Source organism: Schistosoma mansoni, assembly GCF_000237925.1.
Source record: "Schistosoma mansoni, WGS project CABG00000000 data, chromosome 7 unplaced supercontig 0100, strain Puerto Rico, whole genome shotgun sequence".
Taxonomy (NCBI): domain Eukaryota; kingdom Metazoa; phylum Platyhelminthes; class Trematoda; order Strigeidida; family Schistosomatidae; genus Schistosoma; species Schistosoma mansoni.
This window is the reverse complement of record NW_017386020.1, coordinates 1,032,158-1,055,367: the sequence shown is the minus strand read 5'-3', so window position 1 is coordinate 1,055,367 and position 23,210 is coordinate 1,032,158. Positions and strand designations below refer to the sequence as shown.

At 35.2% G+C, this 23,210-nt stretch overlaps 1 protein-coding gene across 1 annotated transcript; it reads right to left on the bottom strand.

Annotated features, from left to right (window-relative positions):
• Positions 1 to 4,828: 4,828 nt before the first annotated feature.
• Positions 4,829 to 23,210, bottom strand: Smp_144780 (hypothetical protein; the record flags this gene model as incomplete). Its single annotated transcript, XM_018791052.1, has 6 exons — positions 4,829 to 4,893; positions 10,202 to 10,625; positions 13,090 to 13,162; positions 18,506 to 18,777; positions 23,020 to 23,074; positions 23,116 to 23,210. The coding sequence occupies 6 exons, from the start codon at positions 23,208 to 23,210 to the stop codon at positions 4,829 to 4,831; spliced, it is 984 nt and encodes a 327-aa protein (XP_018645759.1).

Sequence of the window (23,210 nt, the reverse complement as noted above, 5' to 3'; positions counted from 1 at the left end):
AATCGAGATTATAGTAATTCACCATTTCAAACCTAAACTCTGCGTACAGAAAAACCACGTACAATCCCTTATTTTTCCATGCCAGATGAAGAACTGTAGAAACCAGGATGTATTAAATGCTAATTCCATTCTAGTCTGGGATTAGTTGGAGTCAATTGTAAGACATCACATGAAGATCAAGCTATATTGCGAGTTGAGTAAAATTGAAAATTTGGACGAATGGACAGTTATCTAGGAGTATTGGACTCGATCCCGGGCCTAAATGTCCCAGATTTCATTCCTGATAGAGTTATAGGTGCGTATTACTGAAAAGCTATCAACTAGGTATAAAAAGTTTCTTAGTTTTTATCGATTCACTGACAGGATTGTTGTGATGAGGATTAAACCTCACAATTGTTTTGGTCACAAATCACACCACCTTACTCATTCTATTCATCAGCTAAATTTACTAAGTAATTATTGGTGTAAATTATTATCGAGTCGAATCTCAAATTCTCACTTCATTCATACGGAATTGTAAATACAATCATCTATGTAAACGTTAATATTACATCATAACAATTGTTTGAGCTAAATAAACAAAAATGATTCCAAGAAGTGATGGTAGATATGTGTACCGAAAAATAAGAGTAGAGAATCGATTATTATGTAACTGTAAATTCGAATAGGAGAACATAAACGTCTAATGTCTAAGTATATCATGTAGTTACTTTATTTGTTATTTTTCTACCAACTGATTACGTAACATCTTCGCGCCTTCCTATCTTAATACTCATTCCCCTTCTTTTGATGAAAATCTCAAAAAAGTCATGTCAGTCAAGTCCTCTATATCAAGATGATAATGTCATGTGATATTTATGTCATAAAAAATACAACACAAGGTCAAAACTACATTTGAATTCAACAATTTCAACATAGGATTAACGACTCACATCGATTGTAGGACAATTGAAAGCCAAATGAACAAATGTATTATCACAGAGTTTCGAACAGTGAACGTATGATCACTGCAAAATTGTGTAATGTTAATTAGAGCTTATTTAATCATAAGAACTTAAGAATCCTTAGCCTACGTGGGGAATGATAGATTGCAAATTATGTAAATCCCTTTGTAACTTGCCGTAGAACGGTGACTTAATAGTTAAAACGTCTTCCTTTCAACCAGTAGGTTTTAGATTCCTAAGCCCAAGCACCCAAGACGGTATGGTTAGTCATCAGGCTAGAATTACCACAACTAAAATGTAATTCAAAGTTGAACACATAAGTCTATGCCTGGTAAATGAGTATGTTATAGGGTATTGTGGGAACTGTCGGACTTGAAGTTACGTGTCATGGACTGGCTTTGATTAAACAACCATTGAAAACAAATATCACCAATGAGAACGGATGATGATCGCGTAATAAAGTGAATTGAATGAATTTAGAAATGCAAATCATTGGATGCCAACTAAGTAGTCTGAAAGTTAAGCATTCACCACAAGACGCGAAGGCCCTACGTTTAGATCTTGGAAATAACCAAGATGGTAGGTAAAAGAATGACAGTAGTAGAAAACTATAAACATGGAATATATATCATTCGAAAAAATGGAAAAAATGAAATGAAAATAGGGAATGAATGCATTTGTAATACCAGAGATTATGAATATCTTACAAGATTTATAAACAGAGAGAATGTATTTAGCGATACTACTCAAACTAACCATTGAGACTTTATTATTATTATCACTATTAGCTTTATTCAATATTATAGTCTTGATACAATATAGAATCCTCAGTGTAAAGTATTTCAACAAGTTTCCGTTTCTTATTTCTTGATTTATCGTGAAGATTAATATTGAGTGGTCGCCAGTTAGATGTTAGTAGTTCAGGAACTGACATCTGAATAATGTATATTTATTTCGATGCATATTGCCAGTAACCATGATGTCGCTGGGCTTTTTGTAGCTTGTACAGAGAAAGGTCGTAAGCTATTCATAAACACGCCTGAATAATTTATGCGATTAAGAGACATAATGATGTGTCAAAACAAACGAAAAAACAGATAACTTGTTGAGATATTTAGATGGCAGGAACAGATGTCCTAGATATTCAAGCAGGCCGCCAGAGTATATAGGGTATAATTAAGTGAGCATTCAGGTAATGCAGTGAAAACTAAACACATATTTTGCAAAACCACGAAATGGAACAGAAAATTTATCAATCGTTTGGAATAATTATTATACTTTATCGATTGAGGTGGGTGAGACATGTATTACGGGACGTCAAATAATACCTACCTCGACGTGCTACGTTGGGTGGTCCAGGAATAAAGTGAAACCAAAACATGGTATTAAAACATGAAATCATAGAGTTGGTTTGAGCCGTATTGATAGATGCAGACTACTTGGTTGGGGTTTGAGAGATAATCTTAATCAGTGGTTGGAGACTTTGGTTAGTAAGGGTCAGAATTGGTCACAGTGGTATAGATATATTCACCTCTTTATCTTCTTTTGGATCTTGAGTTCCAGTATTTCTTGGTACATAACGTTCCATTTTATCTTTTTGAGACATATTCTTTCTCACTATTATTGCTGTTATGGTTATTTCGACTCCTTTGATATTTATTTCATCAATTTCATTTTGTCTTGATAATATGGTATAAAAACTTGGGTTAACGTAGATTTGTGCCAGGCCCTACGTTATGAATGGCTATCAGAGTATGGTAACTACATATAGTAAATAATCAGGCGTACTATATACGTTTGTGTCGTAAACGATAATCTATGACTCATATGAAGAGAGCTAAGTCTCAGTAGATAGGTTCATGTGGAAAAAAGCGATTTCTTATACAGATAATCATTTGTATTGACAGATATTTTGTATTATTGACTTAGCAAACTTCACTTGTAGTACTGATGCAAAATCATCACAAAAGTGTATATTCTTTGGATATATTATTTATTTCATCAAAATTAATGATTTCGGTATATCAGACATTAAATTCTTGACAACCCGGTTACAGCTTCAAACTCTGACTCCACCTAATTCAAGCTAAGCAGTTGTTATTGTTTTGTTAACTACGTAAATAAACCCGTATTCAGTTGCTGAGAGTTAATCAATGACCGCACAGGATTTGTAAACACATTTATATTAATATACCATACAAGAGGGTAATTTTACATTGGTTTTCAGAACCAGGCACTATCCACGCTTTTACACTGCGATCTGAATAGCACAACTCAACCCATTGGCACAATCGCATAGGTACCGAGAACTCTGATGAATCATATAGGATATCCAGAATTAATTCTTATGGACTTCAGAAGTTTCAGAGTTGACATCAGAGATTATTTATAAACACGCATTTAATAGTGTATGTATATAACTAGAATTAAATCCACTGAGTCAACATTTCTAGGTACTGATTAGTATTCATAATGGCAAACATCAAAGAGCATAAGAGCGTAGATTTACAAATTAAAATAAATTAAACTGACGTGATAGGTCACAAAATCAATGACGGTATGACGTCAATACTTTCCTCATGAAACTAACAACTCAATAGTGATTTGTTATAAATACATGCGCATGCAACCGCTTTATTGTCCAGGATTTCTTATCAATTACCTCCAAGTACATAATATCCAAACAAGGTTCATGTAATGTCCAATCACCTCAACTAATGATCACAAACCAACCTGATCGTTAGAATTCGATTAGCACCAAGGACTAGACAGTCATGAGACTGATTTTTGCTCAGTGACTAATCAAGGTAAAACATATTAGCCCTATAGCAGGCCAATTGCGAACGAAATGGATCAATGGAAACGTCGTTAACTGTGACGCTGAGCAGATTGGCATTGAGTTTCACAGAGAACATCAACTCCTCAAAAATTGTAAAAACATATTACTGATAAGTGTCGGCCTCTCAACCTTAAGTAGGCAGTGTAAATTTTGGATCTATAAAAAACTTTAACCTGCTACTATTTATATAAATAATATTTAATTTTGCACATAAATGCATATTTACATATCAATTCACTTACGTATATAATTTGAACTATAGAAACTATTATTATTATTAGATTTCATTTCTGAGTCAGCAAGATTAGACTGTCGTGTTCTTGTACACGGTGTAACTTCAGCATACAGATGAACACAAGGTGTTGTCTGAAATATCATTTTTAGACAAACAGAATAAGTGAATATTAGTCAAATCACTTACACATTTCGTTGTTCTATCTATGTGGAGACAGGTTACTAGAATTTAACTTATCCCAATTGTAATTCAGATGAGATATCTTCAAGTTATTTTATTTTCTCATATGAAATACATATGATACTTCGAAAGTGTGTATTGGGAAAATATCATATCCTGGAAAATTGACTGAATCATTGAGTAGTATCATGTTTACCATAAGGTTTTCAAGCCTCAATTTAATGTTACAATGGGTTCTTATTGTTAACTGGAAATTATACAAAATTTTATTACATCACTTAGTTGACCAGTTCATATTAAAACTGAGTTTTATTTAAATCATGAACGGATTTAATTCAGGTCACCATTGAAAAGCAGAAAATACTGGACACGAATGCAGAACCTTCGGTCTCGCACGTGAACGCTTGACCTCCTGGGTGTTAAAGTCTCACGTATGGGGTCATGGACGCGCACTATTGAGGAGTCATATACTACGACGAAACGGCCGTTCAGTACTTCCAGGTTTTCAATGGTGGTCTAACTAAGATCGACTCATGATTTCAATGATATTCAATAATCTCCATAATCCCACATCGGAAGTATATTTAATTACTATTTGTGCTCGTAAACATTCATTTGAACTACTTTTTTTTAAATATAATGTTTATCAGGCATTGAATTGTGTTCTGACTTTAAAATATCATGCGCTAATTCACCTGAAGTATATTAGTTTTTGACACTAATTATTAGACTGAAAATTTATCAACCAACCCGTTTTAGAATTTGCCTGTTATTAGATAATTTAATTATAAATTCAAAGAGTTCGATTGTGCAGTAACTCGTATATTGGATACATTTCTTAGCTTTGTTTTATGTATTGTTGATAAGTTTTCCTTAAATATTGTCTCGAATAACTCTAATGTGAATAATACCAGTCATGCATAGCGTTGTAGCATGAAATACAGCTTTATAATGCTAGGATCTATCGGTTCTTGATAACTTTTTGGTTGGAGTGGCCAGAGATCCTGTAACTTAGTGATGTTATCTAGATATGGCAGTTCGCAGTTATAAAATATACCCTTGTTTGTCAGGGCAATTTTACACTGGTTTTCAGGAGAACCAGACACCATCCAGACTTTTAGGTGACAACCCAAACAGTACAGCTCAATCCCGTTTAACAGAAGAGCCAGGCACTACCCAGGCTTAAAATTTGTAGCTCAAATAGTACGGCACAGAATATAAATCGGTAATGATCTTGTTGTAGTTTTTGATTCGATTCATAGAGAGAAGGAGATGAACTCCCCAACGAGTGAATGAAGATTTTCTTTTCTGTATTTTTAGCTGGAATTTATTTTTTATTAATTATAATTATTATTTATTTCTGATTGGACTACACTTTACTCCCTTGCTTCTTCATAAGTTGTTCACCTCATTTGTGCAGTGCATTTCTTCTATGGTGTCCTATTGAAACGGAATCTATGTGCTACCAGACAAGATTTGGTCAGTATAAACGAGAAAATGAATTTCGATAACAACTCATGTAATAATCAGTTGCGAGAAGGGTCATTGGTTGGTGTTAAGTAGTAATTAGAGTACGCAATCTGGGAACCAAATGTAATAAAAAGGCTTACAACATAATTATGCACTATTCTCACACCTGCAACAATGATTTAACTTAGAATTTAGCAATTGAGAAAACAGAAACTCAGAAAGTCTATTGTAATTCACATCGAAGTTGATAAGGTGTGAAATTAGTAGGCGCTCTTGTTAATCAGTCATGAGGAAGGTGAGTTTTAAGGAACCCGATTCAGCATTACGAGCAGTTTAAAAGTTTGGAAATTCCAGTTTTACAAATCTGGACTAAATTTTGAGAAATACTGCATTGTATATGGTGTTTGTCACAAAAGGATATCCAGTTAGGGTACCATTGAGAACCAGACAAGATTGCATGGCTGTCCCGTCATGGTAAGGGATTACTGGTAGCCCGTACTTACAACATCACTATAGACTGAATATAGGACCTTAAAGCTTCATCGTTAGCGTTCAATCCTCAGACTTTAGAATCTGATCTAAAATGGTTTACATTTCTAGCTTCGAACAATTCGCAATAAAGCACCATCGGTATTCGATCATAGGTGTCTTCGACTCATTGCTCGTATATCCTGGGACAACCCAGTAAGTAATGCAGTTGTTAGGAAACGGGTACTAGGTAAGGATGGCAAATCGATTGATGAAGTAGTGGAACTTCATCAGTTGAGATGGCTGGGACACGTGTTACGTATGCCCAACCTCCGACTGCCCCGACGTGCAATGCTTTATGGTGTAGGAGTATGTTGGAAGAAAGCTAGGGGCGGCCAGACCAAAACATGGCATAAATCCATGAAGTCGTTGACAAGTGGACTGGGCCGTGTTGGTAGGTGTAGACTACCTGGTTGGGATTCGCGAGATGATAGCTACCGATGGTTAGAGACCTTAAATGACATGGCTCAAAATCGTTTGCAATGGCGCAGGTGCATCCACTCTTTGTGTTCTACCAAATTTTAATCTTCTGAATTCTTCATGTCCCTATCCTTTTTCTCTTTCCAAATTTATTTCACTGGATTATACTCCTTCAATAACATCTTCAAACCCTTATCTTTCACATAATACTTATACTCTTACTACTTCTACCAATATGGGATTTGAATTGACAACTTCATCTCTGTGCTAATGTGGTATGGCAACCCGAATTGATGTACGTACGTACGAAGTTCTACGTTGTAACTGACTAACTGACTGACCATCAGTGATGACTGCTTGCCTCACGTTGGTATGAACAAAGATGTTCAATGCTCACTGATCATACCCTAACTGATATCAGTCTGTGATGAAAACCACCCACAAATTAGGTTAATCTTTTCACAAAACTTCTCATCAAAATATGAACGAATGATAGCGAGAATTCATGATTGATGGAGTTCAATCATGTCGGAAGAGATGAGACAGATAGACAGAGTTACTACCAACGGTACTGAATGATGGTGGCTTTATATTACGAAATAACCGATACTGAAATTGTGAATCATTCGAATCCATCTCGATGATCTGATTACTAAGCACTCACCTCGAGACATGGAGGAGCTCAGTTCAATCCCATACTGCAGTTGTAAGTGCATACACAATTGAGGAGTTTTAAACTAGATGTAAAAACCAGTTGTCCAGTTCTCTCCATTACTATAATTACTGTCATTGTCAGCGGTAGAAATCGATTTTAATTTATACGATAAATTTTAGTAGAACAAATGAGCAGAAATAATAGTGACAAATGGAACAAAATAGAACAGGAAGAAAATACCAACATTAACTTACAGAACATTTGTAACAATTTCCAATCTTCGTATGATTATGACAAGTCGGTTGATTAGATAGTTGACAGCTATCAATAATTTTATTACTGTTATGAGTACCATTATTATTATTACTATCCTTTGAAATCTTTGAAGAGGATTTTGGAAATTGAAGAGCAGTAGTAGCGGTCGTGGTGATTGTAGAAACACCACGGTACTGATTTTTTGTATTACCGTCCTTATTATTATTATTAATATTATTATTACTCATGTTACATTCGTCTTTTAATTGAGAATAATAACGTGATTGACAGAGATCATGTCCTGATAAATAAAGAAATATATATATTCATATATAAGAAACATTTTTCTAAAAATTTACCAAACAATTGATAAACTACTTTAAACTTCTGCAGAAAAATCGATACAAATTAAAGAGAAATGAAAATTAATATCAGAATGGGGGTTTGTGGAGATTGTAGTGATTTTAATAGTTGAATTCAGGCGTCGATGTAGACCATCACTGAAAACATGGAAGCACTGAACGGCCGTTTCGTCCTAGTATGGGACTACTCAGGAGTGCGCATCCACGATCCTGCATACATGGTCTGAACCCAGGACCTTCTATCTCGCGTGAATCCTTAACCTCTAGATCACTGAACCGGCTTCCAACGGTGTTAACGTCTAACTTCAACCGGTTCATGAATTCAATTATTAAAACAAATACAATCTCCACAAACCTCCATCCTGACAATAATAATTATGTGCTCATTAATGACCGGCTTCAAGGTGGATTTTCTGAAGTTCTAGCGAGAACCCGTGATCAGTGGAGTCTAATCCGTGTCAAGTAGAGACAGGTGTCTACCTCAGACAATGGATGAATGGTTCCGCAAGATCATGGATCGATTGAGGTTAGACATTAACATCGTTGGATGCCGGCTCATTGATCTGGAGCTTAAGAGTTCGCGCGAGACCGAAGGTCCTGGATTCAAGTCATGTATGAGGGGTCGTGGATGCGCACTCCTGAGTAGTTCCATGCAAGGACGAAACGGCCGTTTAGTGCTTCCATGTTTTCATTGGTGGTCTACCTTACATCGACTCATGAATTCAACTATTAAAATGAAAATTAGTTTGACCTCACTTTGGAACTGATCAGTAGTATATGTACATAGATAAAGTAATCCTCTCCTCTTAACCCATTTCCACTACGGTATCAGTTAGCATTTCAAGTTAGATTTGTTAGATTAATTTTGTCGTTAAGTTATAAATGTATACTAATAAACAGTATCACACTTCAGTCGATACTGTGTGGAAAAAGCCCGAAAATTTTGTTTAAAATTAGAGAAAATTTTCGATAACTGTTTCATATTTATTTTAAACTGTTAACGAAAAAAATCTTTGGAAACTTTCTGAAATCTATTACTTTATGTATTACTACTATGGTGATTACATAAATCATCATATTTGTTTATTGTCCAAATAATTTTATTTAAGAAGTTTACAACTTATTCAAAAACTAGAACTACCAACCAGTGTCCGGAGCTTTAACCGGGTTGGTGGATATGGAGGATCCATCTAGGGGGGTTGGAAAACTCTGATTCCAAACAAATGGTGCACATGGGCTCCAGCATCCTGAGGGGGTAAATGGTGTATGAACCTATTGTTTGTTACTCGCTATCATAGGGCTGCATCTCCTTCGCCTTGTTTATTAGACCTTTAGGTTGAAGGGTGTGGCCCCCTAAGAAAACCATCAGCTTTGGTTTGGGCGTCCAGGTAGTATTCCAGCCTTCACACAAATCGGATGGTGAAGTGTGACGTATGTATATTCGGTGCCTCTTTGCACCAATGTTTATGTGTTTAAATAAATCAAGGTGATTAATTGTATTTTCTCTTTAGAGCATCCAAACTCAGTCTGACTTTGGTGTGGTTTGTCTTTTTTCTTATCTAACAATCCGTGAAAGCTGTATGCTTCTTATAAGTAAGGCTATATTGCCCATAATTATCAATTCTGTAGCATTTCCCATTACTGTACAGTAAGTGTATGTTCTACTCTCTTTTTTTCTGGTTAGCTATATTAATGTTGATTTAGATTTTAGAAACAGAATGAGCATTAAAGGATCAAGTTTTAGTTGTTTTAATGTTCAATAAAACCCGCTAATGGTGTTACATGATTTTGAGCTGTATGTTGAGTCGTGACTGGGTGTCAAAAACGTGAACAATTCGATCGTGATTTCATGATCTAAAGATAATACACTCATAGAGAGAAATGAAGATCCTGGATCGTACGCCTAGCGATATAGTAGGTATGTGTACTAACTGAATAATGCCATAGTAGGTTAATATATCTAGTCAGTACTCTCTAGTAATTGTCATAGCTCTACAGTTGTATTATCGAATCGTAATGACAAAATCTAACTTCGGATAATGTTAAAAAATCTTTTAATCAAATATAAATTATGTTTTTACCTGCCTAATAGATAGGATCACAGGTTCTGTAGACTACTACAAGTTTTTTAAACATTTTAATGCCTATTGGAAGGGATCAATCTCGTATATGAGGAAATTTTCAATTTTATTTCATCACTCATCATTTTTATGATTTTATCCATTAAGTTTAAGCATAGTAATAATAATAAACCTCTAGGATATTTTTCTTCAAAAAAAGTAGAATGCACACGAATTAATGGCGAAAACTTACTACTTGCAGTCATGTTTTCATTAGTTTGCATTGAATTACTATTAGTAGTAGTAGTTGGAGTAATATTTACATTAACTATTGTTTCCGTGTCTTGGAATGTTTCTTGTGTAACAAAATTGTTACCAATCGTAGAAGAGGGAAGCGGAGGCGGAGGATGACTTACACTCGCATACAATCCATCAGAGTCCGATGTTGGATCATCAGCATCATCGTCACATAGTGAATAGCATCGGTTGTTTGCATCAGAAACGCTTGTTAATGAATTTTTTTTAATTGATTGTAATAATTTAGGGATGGTGACATCATATAAGTGATGCTTATTACTAATTGGTTGTTTCACTGTTGCGATTGAATAATAATAACATGTTAAGTGATCAATGTTATCTTCTGGTAATGGTGCATGATCAACATTGATTTGTTTATTCTAAATGATAATCAGAGTGAAGAGAATAATGACAGAAAAATACAAATATAAATACCAATGATAAAACTACGTAATTCAAACGTTATGCATAAGATTGAGAATTTTCACCGACTGAGATGGGTGAGGGACATATTACGCATGCTTAACACTGCTTAGCTTAATGCCCAATTTTGGCTGAGGTAGAAATAGACTAGAAGAAAGCTGGTAAGTCTCAACTAACTGGTTAGGGTTTGCGTAATCACCGTAACTAATGGTTGGAGACATTAGGTGACATGGCTCAAACAGGATGCAATGGTCCAAATGTATTCACTTTTTGACTTTGTTTAGATTTTGAGTTTTAAGATTATCTTATACTTTTTATTCTGTGGATTCATACTCACTATAGCTAATCTTTATTAACCATCACTGAGTATAATTGCTATTTACCCCACTTGTTATTTAGCTTGATAATTAATATAATCGCCAAATATTAAGTTGCTAAATATTGCGTGTTGCGATAGGACTAAGCGAATTTTTACCGATTGACCAAATTCAGATATCCTAGTACGACCCCAATACTGTTCCCTGACTCCAATAAATCAGAACACAGCCGTCAAATGAGAATTGTTTATGGGGTCAGCAGCAGAACAAAAATGATTTACAGACAAGGAATATTTATACAGTTAAAATGACTATGAACAGTAACCAATGGAAAGAAAGGATACGTAAAGGTTATAATTAGGACAACTCAAAATTGACCAATAGGAAAACGACACGTGAAAGTCATAATTAGGACAACCGTAAATAACGACCAATAGGAAATAACATGTGAAATATGTGAAGAGTCTGAAAACATACCACTTTACGTTCGAGATAATTTTTGGGATATTCCTGTGAATATCCCAACAATAATTTCATCTCGATGTGTTGATTTAGTATGAGAATTTGGGCCGATACACATTTGCACCAATCTCCAAGCTGAATTTAATGGTCAACTATTGTAACTCACGTATAATCTGTATAGTAAGGGTACATGAGACATATATGGTGGGACAATCGAGTGAGCAACGCTCATATAAAGCGTAAATTACCATACAAAGATAACAAAATCTGTTGATAGATCTGTCAATATTCGTTGACTGAGACAGTTAGAACATGGGTTACGCATACCCAACCGCTATCTTTTTTGATGCACAATGCCGAATGACGTAGGTTGGTTTAAAGCTGGAATCAATCAAACAAAGACAGGGCATCGATTCATAAAGTTTTGGTAGTTTAAAACTATATGGATAGGGTTCACATGAAAGGCGTGATCGAAGGTTGAACAAGATCTCAGAGGGACAGATGAATTCATTCTCTATCATTCTATAAATTTTGAGTTTCATAACACTATTTCATACTTTCCATCACGTAAAATTGTCCATCCTTCTTAAACTATATTCTTTACATTTAGTCTTTCTCAATATTATTAATTATGACTCCTTTAATATGCATTTTATTGATTATATTTCGCTAGGTTGATACGGTTTGGTTTGTGGTTCTCGACTTGAAACAAATGTGGAAATATAGACTTCTAGATTAGGGGAGATCATAATATTTGTTATATACTTTCAGGTTATTTCAATATCTCCATTGTTCGTCAATAAACTCTAAGAGTAATTCATGCATTTCATAACCATGCATCTACTCTCTTGGTTTATGAACTTCATGTTAAAAACTTTTACACGTTAATCGTAAGTAACCCTTAGAGTTGGTTTCCAGTTCTGTATCGTAGTCTTTTTACGATCCCTTTATCTTCGTATACCCTTACTGGTTCTTTGAAACTTACATATACAGAGAGTAGAGTTAGGTGAGTGAATCGAAAAAAATTGCTCTTCAAAACTATACTAGAGGATGTCAACACTTACACTTATACATTATGCTATAGCTCTATGAAGGGAATATGATTGCCAGAATACTAAAAATCTTATCACATTATCAATCACTTTTTTGAAACTACAAATGACCTATTTAGCAGTATAAACCTTGCTTTGACTTTATTATGTGTTCTACTGTCTGACTCAGTCATCATCATCGACCAAACGACTATCCAAAGAGAGACCAAGGCTGTGTGGAATGAAGAGGTTTTATCTAGGTGGACAATCCGCCTATTTATAACAGCTTATACAAATTTGCCTCTCAATAGTCGAGTACCATCTGCCTGGCATTGCTTATATTTTACTTTCTATACCCTAGTGTTTGTATCAATATTCGTACTGTCTACCATTCTGTTGGTTAGTAACAGGCGTCTGATGATCAGTGTCCAGTTATCTGAAAAAACCCCCTTACAAGAGGGGATAAACTTATTTGTGACATTGTCCTACTTCTTTCTGTACTGATAGGTAGACATCGGATAGGAGCTCTCAAAATAATTATGGTTAGAAGTCCACACTATTAAGTGCTACTATGAAAAAATCCGTTGTATATTACCAAAGCCTTAACTTACCTCCGTAAATGCCGCATCGAAATATGTCGGTACTGGTGGAAGTTCACAATTCCTATGCGTATTACTGTCTTGACTAAATAAAAGGCAAGAAAAATGAGTGATTATAAATAAATTCTATTTTGAAAATATATAATTTAATTTTTTTGAGTGAGGGTGTAAAGATTGTTCAATTTCATTGACAACATGAACCGATCTAAGTTAGATCAGCATTAAAATCCTGGAAGCATTCAGAGGACTTCTCGTCCAACTATAGGACTCTGAAACAGTGCGCACCCATAGTCCCGCGCGAGAATCGAACCCAGGGCCGTTCGCACGCACTGCTGTGGGGTCCCGTACTAGAACGGAATACCCATTGAATGGCTCCAGGTTTTTAATGGCGGTATGAATTGGAACAGTTCATGATTTCAATTAACCTTTTTGTTTAAAAACAATACATGTATCACAACAACAGAATTCCCAACAAAAAGGGTCAATAATTTTTTTTAATCGCAACTAACTACTTATAATCAAAAAATATTTCGGTTCATGATAATTACTCAATAATTTCCATTTTTGTCACACAGTTGATTAATCAAAGACTAATACCGTTCGAACACTTTTGGTTGATTCGATGACTAATCTATTGACTGATTAATTCACTAGATGGCTGAATTAGCAGGTTCTTTATTATTCCATCAATTAATTAGTTGAGTTTCTGATTCCTGCTTGACTGACGATTTCGACAAATATCTCGGCTGATTGTTTGTTCGATTAGCTAGAGTTATTGATCTAATGATGGACGGATACATAATCGTTGCACAATACCACAGGTTACTGTTGATGACGATAATAGTAGTATTAAATCTCTAATGCAACACAGGAATCTAGTAAACTTTTATAGACTCAATTTTGATCTACTGTTAGTATGTGAGGACGAGTAATAATACTACCTGATTGTGTAAATAGCAAAAAATGGAATCAAGTTTAAATCGAACAGTTGAAAATTAACTGCTTCAATCAGTGAATTTATCACTAAAAAGAAGGAAATAAAAGTACACAACTTCACAAGCACTACATCAGTAATTAATATCAGTGTTTAATATTCTGAGCCAATCAAATTCCATGGTTATTAGGTCAGCAAATACACAATGGAATCAACTATTGTTGGAGGCAACTGAGTTCTTGAAGGTTAAACAACCATAAAATTTTGCCAGAAAATAAAAAAAAACTGTGGAGGCGAACTAAATTCGAATTTAACTGTCTGAAGTGTAGTTACACTATGTCTAATAACTTCATTCCTTCAAATAGTGACAGTGATGTTACTGTTCTGATGCATGATATCGACATGACTGCATTTAAATTGTTTAGTCGAGATTTTAATGGTCCCCTAGTCCATAACAAAATTTCCAGTACTGTATATACCAAATATAATAACTTCGAAAACTTCCAGGAGTTTCACAACATCTCCCCTTTTTTCTTATCGTCAAATGCTATATATGACAATGTGCTTCTGTTCCAAGAGTATTTGGAATAACTAACTGAAAACTAAAGGAAATCTTCCAAATAAAGTGATTATTCCTTGATACTCACCTCAGTTATAAATCTTGTGTGCAGAATTGATGTATGTTACTTCTGGAAATGTAGGATATATTGCAACTTCATCTCAAAGACTAAAGTAAAATATTGAATTATTGCTATTTTGATGAAAGACTGTAGCTTCAAAGTTGAACTGAACACACTGTATAATTTTGTTCTCATTTTCAGTGTCTAAATTTAGTTAGATTGTATGTAGATTTTATAACCTGGATATTTTTATGATCGTGTTTCAGTCAAGTCATCATCTTGTGAGATGCTTATAGGATTTCAAAAACATGTGTGTTATTCTACAAAAAAGGTCTCAAATAAACCTACTCACTAGACATTAACTTTTGTCTCAAAAGGTTTATAGGGATATACCCTTATGCACATAGATAGGTATGAATGATTTTAACGGAAGTGATTTTTAGTTCACCATGTACTACATGGATCCAAAATCCAAGATTGTGGTAGCAATATTTGGACCTATAGCATAAATGTGATTCAAAGAAAGCATATATGGATGACCGCTGTTGTATTCTTTGTCTATGGTGTGGTAGTATGTTGGATGTTGTACGATCTTCTAAGAGATGCTTATCAATACTACCATTTACATTTTGAGGTCATAATGCTTTGCACCCACGTTTATATGTACAGACATACCCGACAGAACTGGATAAGGCTCGTATTTCTGCACACTGGTGTGATACGTTTAGTATGCATTTACTGCATAAAAAAATTATTGAACACTAAAGGATCATAGCCTTATACATCTCTTTCAAGCACAACTCGAACTTAACCCAACTGGTAAATCGTTAAGAAAGCATAATCTTATTGAATATCAATCCACTATCATGCATCAGAGCCGGAGACCATACCACGTTGAAAGCACCGGTTCTCGTCCGACCATGCATCAGAACAGTAACATCACTGTTATTATTTGAAGGAATGAAGTTATCAGACCTAGTGTAATTGCACTTCGGACAGCTAAATTCGAATTTAGTTCGCCTCCACAGTTTGTTTATTTTTTTTATTTTTTTTGGCAGAATTTGTAAATTATTGAGGCTAAGGCATTAATGATTTTATGGTTGTTTAACCTTCAAGAATGCAATCATTTCCAACAGCAGTTATTAAAACGAAAGAATTTCACCTTGATTAATTTTAAAGTAAAAATTACTAATTCATTAAATACATTGTCTATCAAATGGTAAACATTTATTTGTAATGAAAACCAATCACATGATGGCAACTAAAAATGTCAAAAATGAAAATAAGACGACTGTATGTTAGATAGTTCGCCGATTTTTTTTTCGGAACTCGATGAGATCACTGTGCTGACTGATTTCTTCAAGATTTCCTGCTGCTTTTTTTTCTTCTGAATTCTTTGTTCAAAGAATTGAAAAAAATAGGAAGAAAATGTCGTACCTATTTCACAATTTAGGTCATTTTTCCGAGATTTAATAAACGTTTCGAATTGATTTTGTGTAGGAGACAGCTATCACTGGCGGTAATTCATGACCGCTGCAAAATACCATGAGTCGACTAAATGTTAAAATTGTGAATTGTTGGATACCATTGAATACCCCCAAATGCCCTGGTACTGCCGAGAGTGGGGAGAGTCCGCTCTCCCTATCCAAATGCTCTCACATGGCCAGCGAATATATAGCCTCTGCCAGGGAAGTCCTACTCACTGCCTTCTCGCACCAGGGGTGTTGCTTACGAAATTGAGAGGATTAAAAGCGAATGTCCGGCGCTTTAACCGGGTTGGTGGACAAGGCGAGTCCACCTAGGGGAGTTGGAAAACCCTGATTCCAAACCAATGGTGCACATGGGCTCCAGTATCCTGATGGAACAAATGGTGTATGAATCAATCGTTGGTCACTGGCTACCATGGGACTGCATCTCCTTACAATGCTCCACTGGCTTGTGGATCAGACCTTTAGGTCAAAGGCTTGGGGTGTGGCCCCCTAAGAAAACCACCTGCTTTAGTTTGAGCACCCGGGCAGTATCACAGCCCTCACACAAATCAAATGAGACTTGTGCAGCGCATATGTATTCGGTGCCCCTTTTTACCAATATTTATGTGTTCAAATAAATAAATAAATAATAAATAGTGGTTTGAAAGTAACAGCACTTATTTCTACAAGAAAGAAGAAATCAGCACAATAGTTGGTCGTATTACGCATTGCAAATAACAGTAGAATACAGGAAGTTTGTTTCGCATCACTTGGGCCTCATTAGTTGGATGTAGTAGCCCTAGTAACCCAACATTGATGCTCACACACCAATACTCGAATCTAATTTAACATTACTTTATCCAAATACCAATGAGTTAAACATCAGGCAACCAAGCTACAACGAGTGCTCTAGGCGGCAATCAACGTACAGCCTGGACCACTAACAATTATATGTTCAATAGCAACTATAATTTCATGGGAATAGATTATAGTAACAAGTTTCAGAAAATCTGTGAGCTTGAATGCCTTCCTTTTTTTAAAAAAAAAGTCAAATTAAAGGAAAGTAAACCCAATCAAAAGGTATTGGCTTCAAGAAAAAATAAACAGTATATAGACCATTCGATCATAATCGAGAGAACTATTTTCGAGTGTTTGCACGAAATTGAAAAGAAGCGAATGACTTATATCTTCTGTCTCATAAAGTTGACAATAGAAAAACTTATTAAAAATGTTAGGAAATATTTATTACTGTCATTCTAGAGTAAAATGATGATGTTAAACCTATTGACTGATCATCTTCTTACATTCTGATTTCACATAGTAGGTCAGTCAATCAATTTTTGTTTCAATGTACAGTGTTGATTGTAAACTCGGAAAATATTTATTTTATTGGCGGTTCACTGAACAATCTCCAAAGTCAAAAAGTAGGAATGTTAAAACTTGTAATGAATTTTACTCATGACTTCGTCATACTGTTATCATATAAAGCCATGTCAGTAGATCTTAAGCGAATTTGTAGGTGATAATGAATTTTTTACTTCACTATTTATGACTATGAAGAAGATTCAAAAACAAAGCTTAGGCGTACATCAACTCATACTCTGCTTATTGAAGTTATGTAGTAATATTTCTACAATGATAATATCAGGGAACTGATAATAAGTCATGAAAAATCGATAGGTTTGCTAAATCCTCACAAATCTGACAGGTTTTATTGTTTCCATTGAGAAATACTTTAACTTGTACAAACTCTCTGCTCATTGGCTGAAAAGTAGCTCTAAAAGCACTCAGTCATTTTAAGAATCTCTCGATTTTGTCGCTTACTCTAATTTTATCGTCTTCAGAAGTGCATATATGTATCGATCAACTTCATTTCAACTTCCATATAGGAAAATAGTGAGCATTTCAAATATAAATCAGGTCGGAAATCTATGCACTCAGCTTTGAGGTATACTATAGTTACATAAAGGCTACTTAGACAATTGAAATCAACCTAGAACCTAGCACAAATATGCTTTAGCCCAAACTACCATACCTACTCAGGATGATGAGATTAAACTAGCAAGGTGAATAGCAGATGAGTAAAAATAATAGTAGTAACAATGATAGAAAGAAATGTTAAACATTGGAGAATATGGTAGGAAAAGTAATAATGTATGAAGGGATATTAGATTTCATGATTAAGAGCAAGATAGAGAGTGAATGTATCTACCTCCCTCTAAATGATTGTGAATCAGTCAACTATATGCTAAACTTCATTCAGGTAGCCTTCAAGCAATTACTACTACTACTACTACTACTACTACTACTACTACTACTAATAATAATAATAATAATAATAATAATAATAACAGAAAATTAGTTGAGCTGAACAGGATACGAGCAAAAGAATTATAAACACATACTGTAGTAATGGATAACCACTAGGAGATAGAATATCCGTACTATTCATATTTGTATTTAGTCCAATTGTGGTAGCATATGCCAAATCATCTTCATTGACGAATAAATTAGAATTTTTAATTAATACATGATTGGTGGTATCATGATTGATGTTAACCTTGGTAGTAGGGGTAGTTTTAGTTTCAACAGTAGTAGTGGCAACGGTATCAAGTACATATTTATGCGGTCGACTCAGTCTAACTGTGAAACGTTTATGGTGATTGTACGTGATTTCCTAAAATAGAAAAAGACAGTACTCTTCAAACAAATTTAACGAGTATAGATATTAATTTAATTTCAAAAATCAGCACTTGGAGATGATCGGAAAAAATTCTATGAACTCATATTCAAAGTTCGGTAGTTTAGGGGAATAGTTAGAAGATTTACGGTTAGGCTATTCGACAAACATGATAGAGAGGAACATGAAATACTGGTAGGTTTCAGGCATTTCTTAACATCCCAAGTCTCCTAGAAAAAATGTCAGAATTATAAATGAAGTTATGATAATGTTAGATTTAAAGTGCTAGGAAAATATGGAAGATTTGGTGACGAAGTTATGAAATTCCAATAATTAAAACGGTGTACACATTTTTTACGAATATCCACTTACTGCCTAAATAGGAGATAATATGGTTTAACACAATAAATAAAATGGATGTGTTAAATCACTGGCTATTAGTTCGAGCAGAGTGAATGATACGATCTAAATAGTTTACGCCTAACAATTATGTCTTCATTGATTAGAAAACGGGTGACCAACAAGCCAATTTCCTCGAATAACCAATGACATTTCGTCATGTTTATCTTGTGTTCAAATTTTGTACATTACGTACTTACGCTTATTACCCCGCGTGGAGGAGCAAAGACCACACACCAACATTCTTCAACCAACTCTGTCCCGACCTCTCCTTTGCAGTTGTTTCCAAGCACTGTTCATCCTTTGCATGTCTCGCTCTAATTCTCGACTCACTGTATTCCTTGGTCTTTCACTTTTTCCTTTGCCTTCAGGGTTCCAGGTTGGGGCTTGCTTTGTGATGCAGTTCGGTGATTTCCGTAATTTATGTCCTATCCAACCCCAACATCTTTTCTTAATTTCCTCTTCAGTTGGAAGTTAGTTTGTTTTCTCTCACAGTAGATTGTTGCTGACGATGTCCGGCCAATGGAAATCGATATATTGCACACAAAACTGTTTATGACTAACTGTACCTTTTCGATTATGGTTGTAGTAGTTCGCCATTCTTCAGCTTCGCACACTAGGATTGTCTTGGCGTTCGCATTGAAGATTCTGACTTCGGTGTTGGCTGAAAGACACTTGTTTTGAGTTCCATATGCTCTCCAATAATAAGAATGTTGCCCTTACTTTGCAAACCCTTGTCTTTACGTCTGCGTCAGACCTTGTTTGTTCATCATGATGCTGCCCAAGTAAGTAGGACTTCTCCCCTCTTCCAGAGTTTTTCCATCAAATGTGACTTGTTTGTTGCTCTCTGTGTTGTATTTTAGGATCTTTCTTTCTCTCTTGTGAATGATGAGACCTACTGCTGTACAGACTGCTGCTAAACTGGCTGTCTTAGACCGCATTCGTTGGTGTATATAAGATAGAAGAGTTAGGTAATCTGTGAAGTCCAAATCGTCTAGTTGCATCCAAGTTGTCCATTGTCTTCCATGCTTCCCCTCAGATGTGGAAGTTCCCATAATCCAGCCGACCACAAGAAGAAAAAGGGCGAGAGTGAGCAGCTTTGTCTATTTTGAATATAAGGATGTTATTTTATTACATAAAAACCCATTTATCTGGCTAGTGGTTTTGTCGCAAACTTCTAATCATTCGAGGGCTTGATTCGATTATAAGGTCTCGTGAGTAGTCATCACTAGGTCGAATTATATCATTGCAGTTCATCCACCGACACGGCCGTAGCTGCTAACTTGACGTGGTTTTCGGGCTTGCCTACCGTGATGACTCAATCGAGCCACATTATCTGAAATACTCGTTTCTTTAGGTCCTACCATGCCAGGTAGGTCGCTTGGAGAGCGTTAACATTAAAAGCAGAGATCTAAGGAACGAGGGAGAAGTTGTACTTCTGACTCTAGAGGGGTGTGGCATAAAATAAGGTGTTTCTGTGGGACAACCGGTGTCTGTAGCGATGCTTCCTTCTTACAACCGAGGGTAGGGGTTAGAAAAGGTCGACCCAAAAAACACCACACCTCACCTTACCTCACGGATTTCTGTTTCCGGCGGTAAGGCCTTTTGAAGTGCGGAGCAAACTCTTCAAAAACGTCTCATAAAGAAGAAGTGAGCGACGGGCCTCAAGCGTTTGTCCCTTGGACCCCACGGTCACGCTTTCAGATCGCTAAGACCACCAATGATTCAGCACTCTCTTTAGGTCTTTAGAGTAGGGGATATTTATAGCTTACTGGTATTCAACCATAGGAGTCTACGAAACACTTCTCGTGTATTTTGGAAACATGAAGTAATGCCTGGGTTAGGAATAGAGTACTAGGCAAAGATGGTAAATCAATTGATGAGGCAGTAAATCTTCATCAACTGAAGTGATTTGGACATGTGTTATGTGTGTCTAATCTCCGCCTACCTCAACGGAAGATGTTTTCTGGTGTAGGAGCAGGATGGAAAAAGGTTGGGGGCGGCCAGGTAAATCCATTTTTTATCTTCCCTCAAATCCTGATACTTTAATTTCCTCACAACGTTTTTGTTCTTATTTCACTGGTTTGTTTTCATTTCGAGTCGTATCTTTGATGCCTAATCTTTCTTGTCACCTTTGATACTGTTACTACCTCTACTATTTTGGGATTTGGGCCGATAAATTCACCTCTCTGTATTGATGGGGTATGGCAACTTGAACCGATGTATAGAAGTGCAGGTTCTACGTTGTGACTGACTAACTGGTCAATCTATCGATTAGCATTCTATTCACCAAGTTTGACAATCAAAAATCTCGTTTAATCAGACCACAGAAAACTTCCTCCATAACAGCAGACTAGCTTTTTAGTGTAAATTATTTATCTGCCTTTAAGTTTTGATCACGGCGTTATTCTATAGTTCGTAAGTCTCGATTTTATCCTTTTTGATAGTTTGTAAACTATTGACATTACTATTATTCTTTACACTTCTTTACTATTTTCGCTTGTCGACTCCACTTCGTAGTGTTAATTTGAAGTGTGAAAACTTAGAATGATAGACAATTATCCTATATTTCACGTCATGTCTGCCCGTCGTTCTATTTCAGTTTAATAATTAAAAAATAGAATAGACAGGAAAATTCAAACAAATTAAAACGTAAAAATAAAGGCTCATAAAATTAGTACAACTAGAGCTTGATAAAAAGTATTAAGAAAATAAAGTGTTGTAGATTTACGGGATAAAGTTTTATAGCGTAAAAAGAGTTGTATTGTACATTATACTACTACTAAATACTTGATAATATTTGATCTAGAGATATAATAGACTCAACTATCTGTCCCTTCGATTGATAACAAAATATAGGTCAGAACAAGAGGATGCTGACACGAATCACGAGTTAGGAAGCGGAATTAATTTTACAACATAAGACAGCCTCTTATATTTAAGGTAGCTCGATATGTTCGTTTCTAATTAATGATTAGTCACAGGTCAATCTCACTCAACATATCAAACGGAACTTAAATGTAGTTGAGCTTTTTAAGTTGGGGGTACCGACAAAAATCAAAAATCGAAAAGTTGTTGCATCTCAGCCTGGGACTTTGGAGATGCTTACTCGCGACCCCGTTAATAATTGGGAATAAACTTCCAACTCTTTCTGTAGGCATGTTACTTTTACATCACTGTTTCGGGATTCAATGGTTGATATTTTCAATTTTGATCGATTTGTGATGCAACGCAATAACTATCCACAGTTAATGCAATATTATTTGCCTCGTGACTTTCATTTCTATCTTTGGTTGGCCATTTATTTGGTAAATAGTACTGTATTAATTAAGATTTCGTAAAACAGTTTTTATTCCTTAACATATATTTAGCCACGCAATAGTTTCCTTCTCCCATATAAATTAGGTTATAATTCGGACACCATTTCTTGAGGTAAATATTAGTTTGGGTAACTTACTCAAGCATAATAAAGTCATTTTTATCATTATAACAAACTGTTCCTAAATTTGATGTGTTTTGCTAAAATAAGTGTTCAAACACAATCACATGTTAAAACTAGCTTAGTAAAAATAACTCGTTTACTAGGTTGAAATCTATTAACTTGACTTAGAACTATATGTTGATTGTATTATGAATAGCGATTGTACTTAGGTATAAAAACCGAACCTGAGATTTGCTTGATGAAAGCCAAATGTTTTAAACAAAGTCGCCCCCAGCAGTACATTAAAATAAAGGCTAAGATCACTAAAGGAGGTGAGAGCTAAAATGTTGTCTATAGTACAAGAATTAGGAGTGTGGGAGTACTTAAATAGTAAGTCGAATTTTTTAATACGTACTTACTTGGCAGGAAGTAACACTGGCATCAGTACTAGGATTGTGTCGTTTTTGAGTTAAACTAAAGAAAAGGTACTTTTTTCAAGTAAAACATGTGCTTACCCTTGTTTTTTATTCCAACAGAAACATAGCAATAGGATGAATGATAGTGATAGTCCAAAAGCAAATGAACTGATATAATTTAATGCATACTCCAT